The following is a 7,591-nucleotide window of genomic DNA, read 5'->3' on the forward strand; positions in this document are numbered from 1 at the left end:
GTTTCTAGTTTCAATTTTTACAATGAAAATTTCAGTGCACATATTAACATATTATAATATTTTAATCTAACTAACAAAAATAGTTATTTATTTTGAAATGTAACGTCACTATATTGAATAAATTTCAATATTAAATTAGTATATAATACACAATATGAATACTAATATGATGAGTAACAGTATCTACTTATAATTATTAAAATACATTATTTAAGAAAATATGTATAGAATTAATATCAGTACTTTCTACAAGAATGATTTGGTGAGGAAGCTAAATTATTTAATACTCCAAATACACTTAAAACATTTATCTACATGCTTTATTACACAAATATTAAATTTAAATAATAATTAAACTAATTTATTTGAAGTATACACAAAAATAATTTGTGGTTAAATATACAACCTATTGATAAGTTAACATAACATTCATTGGTGTTAAATATACAGCTAATAGTAAATATAACATTATTCGGTATTATATTTACTATCACTCAGAAAAAAACGAGTTTTAGTTTTAAAGATTGGATATCATTAATTTGTAGCATTAAAATTTGTTTAAAAGTAATTATAAATTTAATAAAAACTAAGGGAATATTATGAATTTTAGTATATTTACTTTGATTGTATTATAAAAATATTCCATTAAATTAATGTTTACTAATTAATTATATTCCAATTAATTAATTAAAATAATTATATTCAAGTATTTAAATAATTATCATCCATAACATTTTTATAATGAAATCAATGATATAAAGACGACTTTTTACGACATATTTTCATTGTTTTTGAACTTTTATCAGTTAATTAAACTTATGCCAGATTAGATTAAAACTAATGATAAAAATCTATGAATTTCATCACATTAATTAATTTAATTTACTTGATTTGATGAATTATTATCTTAAATTTAATTATAAAAAATTAACAGCTTATCGTCATAATTATTAGAGGATATTTACTTGAAGTTAGTATAAATAAAGGTATTTACATTATTTCAATGATAATATTGGTATGAAATCAATGATTTTGTTATTAATTTAATTATTTGTGTATAAAAATAGAATAGTAGAATATTTTTATTTACCATTTCCCCCGCGGCCCGCACATTCGGCATTTCGACAGAGTCGTGTGTGCACTGTGCAGCAATGAGTAAAATATAATCATTTTTATTTTGTGATTTCGTGAATCGTGAGTGTTTCGTGTACGCTAATACGCGTTATACTTAGTGTGCTATACTGCTATAGTGTCCTATATTCGTTAATTCGTTATTTACGGAATTGACGTAAATTGCAGTACTGGAGCTTCGAAATCGGTAAGTACATCAAAATTATTATACTATAGGTACCTATATTTAATTTTTACTTAGGTGGGTACTACCAGTGTTCGGAACGTTCACTAAATAATTGAAAATTGTTCACGTTCACATTACCTATATATGAAAAAAACGAGTGACGTTCACTTATCGTTCCCTAAATATGAACTTGAACAGATGAACATGCGTTCGTGGACGACATTATTTTCGAACACTGGGTAGGTACCTACTGGCTACCTAACTGCCTACTGGACTACTGGAGTATAATATTTAGTATAAGTACATTGATTATGTAGTGTTAACTCCCTATATAGTGTTAATAGTATATGTCTACCGTCTAACCTAATATTATAGAGTTATGGCAGACCTGACAGACTCGACAGAAGTATTAATATTAAATTCAGATGAAGATATTAATGGAATGTTTGGCGTAGATGATGAGAGTTTGATGATTGATAATACATTCAATGAAAATACTGGCATCTTATTGGATACATTAGTTCAATTAAAAGGGGATGGTTTCTTTAATGTATTTGTTGGTAGGTACCTATTGAATGACATTTTAATTGTTTGTCTAATGCACATTATACTAAATTTGTGTTCACTGATCAGCAGAACCCCCTAGCTTCTGTTGTTAGCTAATATTTGAATGAATTTACTTATTATTTAATTTAAAGTTGAGAATATTATTATGTTTGTACGTTTGCATTTTTATGCACGAATATGAAAAATATTACAATTTAAAAAAAACGCAAACAGATAATATTCTTAATTTTAAGCTTGATAATCCACAAGTTTGGATCAGCAAATTTACCATCTAACAGCCTTATTTTATTTTTGTTTTGTTGGTTCAGATATAATACAGAGACATGATTGGTTTTTGTGTTGGGACTGTTGATGTATAAAACCATTAACCACTAGTAGTTTATTTTCTGGTAACTTACTTGACATTCCAAATTGAATAAAAGTGTAATATTGTTATTAAAATTATAAAAAAAACTTACCTAATAACTAATACTACCTAATTATTTTAATATTTTGTGGTGCCTACATAGTACATAATAAAAACAAAAATGATGTAGGCTTAAAATGTATACATCTATATATTATAATATACACAACTTTAACTAATATTTTTGTTTAGACCACGGAATAACAGTAGAAAGTTTAAAATACATGAGTGAAAATCATTTAAATACTATTTGTCCATTGGATAAGTATGGCGACAGAATAATTTTTGAACACCACTTACGTGTATGGCAAAAAAAAATAGTTGTAAGTTAAACTATTAAAGTAATTATATTGAACTTGAGATTAATATACTATACATGATAACATTAAAATTATTTTTTATAGTTATTATATTATTTATTTTATCATGAAATTTTGTTAGCATGACCATTCAGATTGTTCCGATAATTCTACTGCACAGTTTGAATCTTCATCTGTATCTGATTTTGTCCAACAAGAATGTTATGATAATTTGATGAAGGAACCCGTAAGTCCATATTTAAATTAAAACAGACATAAATCAAATTATTTACATTTAAAAATTGTTATGTACCTAGGTAGTGTAGTTAGCTAAAAATGTATATGTTCTTAAGATATTAGTTAATAATAAACTAGACTTTGGTAATCAGTTTATTTTACTCATTCTGCTACTTATCTTTCTATTATACAAACTTAACATAGAATTTATTATTTATATTTTATGCGTACACATATTATTATAAGATTGCAAATTTAATATTGATATTCTAGATATTGAACATCTTTTAACGAATTCTGGTAAAGGAAATATAATATTAGCATATTATAAAAAGCACAACAAATTAACAGATGGTTTTAGGAAAATATTGGCAGATTTAGTTATAGAGTACTTAATACAACATAAAATAAATGCCTCGCCCAAATCACTAGAACACATTGCTAATATTATAGTTAAATTTTTTAAATCTGAAATTAAGGTTTGTGAATAATATTTCAATGTTCAAATTATTGTTATAGTATTTTCACAATTTTCATAATTTTTATATTACAGGAAACATATTATTTGAACGTCAATAAACAAAAACCAAAAGGGGTATTGTATCAGAAGTACCACAATACAATAGGAAAATTACGAAAGCACGACCTTTGGCCCAAGAAAAATTTGAATTCAAAAGTTGTGTCCACTAACACTTCTAATAATTTACAACATATGTCATTGCCTTTTGAAGTTGAAGGTTAAAACCAAAATCTTATTTGTTTGTTCAACTATTTTAATTTAATTTTAATTTATTACCTTACAGACCAGAATTTAGTACATATTAAAAGATGGCTCCAGTACAATGTTGAACCTTTGGAAGAAGTTTTGATGAAATGGCAAGAAACAGCCCTTATCCGTAGACAATTCCTCATACATCCTGATACACAAATAAACAATATACTAGAAGACTGGCCTCTGTATAAACAGTCATTTGGACATACCTTGGTATAAGATTATTATTATATCAAGAATATTTATTTATTGCTTTTTTGGTCAAATATGTTATTATTATATTTTTATTTAGATAAATATTGATTTTGAGTCTATATATCCTGGAGCTGGTGATTTATTTTACAAAAAATGGTCACAGTTGGCTCCAAAAATCATAACCTTAATGACAACTAAGGTTAAGGATGGAAATAGTAAGGAGTTGTTAAAGCAGATAACTGAAAACCCTGATACAGAATTAGGTATAATTGAATCAAAAGTAAACAATATCACCCAGTATAGTCTTAATGTTAAATCGTTTGTTATTGTTATGTGTTACAGATTCTAGAAATGTTGTAATATTTGCACTTTTGAGTTCTATGATAATTCCAACATCTAAGTCCGTTGAAATCGATAAAGTGACCAAAATTAAACGCATCACTAAGACATCTATAGCGGATGCAAGGAAATCATTTATGCGCCTTGTTTCTACAACTAATGACCTGTATGTACAAATTCAAAGTGAAATTGAAAATTGCTATTCTATGAAAACAACTTTACAACCATTGATATGTATAATTGGAGATGATTATCTAACTGCAAAACAATTCTTTGTTTACTATTTTAATACTTACTATAAATTGCCCAATATTGTAAAAGCGGTAGATGTTTGTTTAAAAATATTTCATGTCTTTAACTTAAAATATCCTATGGAATCTGAGCTTGTTTGGACATTTATCCAAAAATGTTTATATGGTATTGACACTGAAAATGATGTAAAAAGTTCCTCAGTACTATCTGCTATATCTGACTTGAAAGATTAGTTTCAATATTATATTTTTTACTATCAATTTTATTTATAATAATTAAGTTTTAAGCATGGAATTTAATTGTTTTATTTGTAACTTAAAATTAACCCAGTTAGAACAATTCTTTATGCATTTAAAAATATATCATTCATTACAATCAACCTCAATGTATAAATGTGGTGTTATTAATTGTTCTCAACAGTTTACATCTTTTCGATCTTTTTCCAAACACATGAAATACGAAATTAATCACTTTAATCCTATCTATTCCAAATCATTAAATAATGAAAATCTTCCTACAAATGTAACTATGGAAGTTGACTCTTCTGAAAATTACTCATATTGTAATACAAACACTGTAGTTCATGATGAGATGTCCCATGTCCCTTCAATAAATGTACGTTTGTTAAAAGATTCAGTTTTAAAATTTACACTTCGATATTATGGTAAACCAAATTTTTCAAGAAAAATAACTTCAGAATTGCAAGCTGATGTTATTCAACTCATAACTAATGTTATTGCAGAAGAAATTGAAACAAAAATAATGACTAACTGTTACGACCCTCATATTAAAAAATCTCTAAACATAATTACGGATTTTTGTAAGAATCCTTTTATTGACATAAACACAGAGTATAGATTTTTAAAACATTTAGAAGATAAGGAATTGTATGAGAAGCCAAAAGTAATAACTTTAAATAATACAGTTGAAAACATTGTTTTAAATACTATCAATACTATTGATGAAAAAAAAAGTAAAGGGGTAATATTTCCAATAAAATTTCAGTTAAAGAAATACTTTGAACTACACGGTGTGTTAAATTCATTTTTAGACAATCATAACTCTATAAACATGAGTAATTTAGGCTATACTAATTTTCTGAATTGCGAGTTATGGAAACAAAAGATGTTATTACATCCAAATAAACTTGTAATTCCTTATTTTTTATATTTTGATGAGTTTGAAGTAAATAACCCTCTTGGCCCACACTCATCATCAGTTTTTAGGTGTGTACTATTCTTTCCCCACAGCTCCTCATTGGTTACGTTCTAATTTGAAAAACATTTTTATAGCTGCTCTTTTTAATTCAAAAGATTTAAAGTCCTTAGGAAATGATAAAGTATTTTACAATTTAATTGACTTAGAAAATAACGGAGTAGAACTAAAGTTTCCTGATAAATGTGTTAAACTATATTTTTCAATTGGATTAATTGTAGGAGATAATTTAGGAGTCAACACTGTTTTAGGATTCTCTAAATCATTTTCGGCAAATCATTTTTGTCGATTTTGTTGTATGGACAAACGTAGTACAGGTGTTTTTGCCACTGAAATTGTTAGCTCCTTACGTAACAAGATTAATTACAGTGAAGATGTTTTAAAAAATGATTTGAAATTAACTGGAATTAATGAAAATTCTATATTTAATACAATCAATTCTTTTCATGTCGTTGAGAACTATTCTGTTGACTTAATGCATGATATTTTTGAGGGGATTTGTATTTATAACATGGGTCATATTATCTTAAACTTAATAAAGGCAGGTTTTTTTAGTTTAGAAACTTTAAATAGTCGAAAACAGGGTTTTGATTATGGGGAATCAGAAGTAGGAAATATGTCTCCTCCATTAAAAATGTTCAATTTATCCAGTACAAATATAAAAATGACAGCTAGAGAAATGCAAACATTTGTAAATATATTTTCAATTTTAGTTGGTGATTTTGTTCCTCAAAATAATCCAGTCTGGAGATTTTTTATAAACTTTATAGAAATCATAGATTTACTTTTACTACCAAATTATGATGATCACAGAATCTTAATACTTGAAGATCGTATAAAATATCATAACACAAAATATGTAGAACTGTTTAAGGATACACTTAAGCCAAAACATCACTTATTGACACATTACTGTAGTATAATAAAAAAATCTGGCCCTTTAAAATATATATGGTCTTATAATTTTGAGTCAAAACATAAGCAACTTAAGGCATACACAAAAAATATTAATTCCAGAATAAATATTTCAATATCTCTTGGTATTAAGTTTTGTATTAATTTCTCTGAACTCATCTGTAATTTTGATATAAATACATATACTGTGTATACACCAATGAGTGTTGCATATCCAATTTATTCATCTAAACATATCGAAAAAATCCGTGATTTGTGTCCTAATAAAAATTTAGATATTATGCATGGTTCTTTAATTTATGATAAAATTATGCTTTTTAGTACTATATATAAAATTGATAATGTTCTTATAACTAATGAAAATGAATTATCAGTTTATTTATTAAAACAAATAATATGCGTAAATGAAACAACAGTTAAATTTTTTTGTCAAAGGCTTGATATAATTGGTTATGATAAACATTTGGCTTGTTATAAAGTAAACAAAGTTAAAAGAGAACAATATATTATAAAAAATGTTAATGAATTTAAAGGACCTCCAATTCATTTATACGATTTTCCTAGTTACATTCATCATTCAAACCTCATAAGATTAAAATACTTTTAAATTTGTTGTTTATACAATTGTTATTATGTTAAGTTTAAATAAAAAAAAAATGTATTTTAATATTCTATACTTTATTAATTTGTATTTGTAATTACTTCTATATAATTTTTATTTTGTATACAAATGTATAAATTTAAAATAAATATATTTTGATGAAATTAAAATGTTTTATTTAATATTTTGTACAGGTACCTTAAGGTTCTTTTACCTCAATATTATTAAGTTTCTATGATAAAAAATATGTGAATAAATGTAACATAATTGGAATGAAGTCTAATATTTTAAATGAAATAGTTGCATAAAATTAAATGACTTGATGCATTAATTTAAAGAAAAATGTAACTTTTTTTTAATGTACCTTGCCATCAATTTTAGACAGAATTATCTTATTTCATAAGAAGAAGAAGTCTTTAAATTAACAATGTTTTTCTTTTTCATTTTATTTGAATGGAAGATTAAATATCATACATTTAAGTAAAGATGCAATAAA

General features: G+C 25.3%; 1 protein-coding gene across 1 annotated transcript; it reads left to right on the forward strand.

Moving 5' to 3' along the window:
- The first annotated feature begins 3,365 nt into the window (after window positions 1-3,365).
- Window positions 3,366-4,684, forward strand: LOC107883421. Its single transcript, XM_029491858.1, has 4 exons — window positions 3,366-3,543; window positions 3,610-3,791; window positions 3,871-4,036; window positions 4,116-4,684. Exons 1-4 carry the CDS (start codon window positions 3,519-3,521, stop codon window positions 4,595-4,597), a joined length of 855 nt encoding a protein of 284 aa, XP_029347718.1. The 5' UTR covers window positions 3,366-3,518; the 3' UTR covers window positions 4,598-4,684.
- The last annotated feature ends 2,907 nt before the right edge of the window (window positions 4,685-7,591 follow it).

This window comes from Acyrthosiphon pisum, chromosome X (genome assembly GCF_005508785.2).
Source record: "Acyrthosiphon pisum isolate AL4f chromosome X, pea_aphid_22Mar2018_4r6ur, whole genome shotgun sequence".
Lineage (NCBI taxonomy): Eukaryota > Metazoa > Arthropoda > Insecta > Hemiptera > Aphididae > Acyrthosiphon > Acyrthosiphon pisum.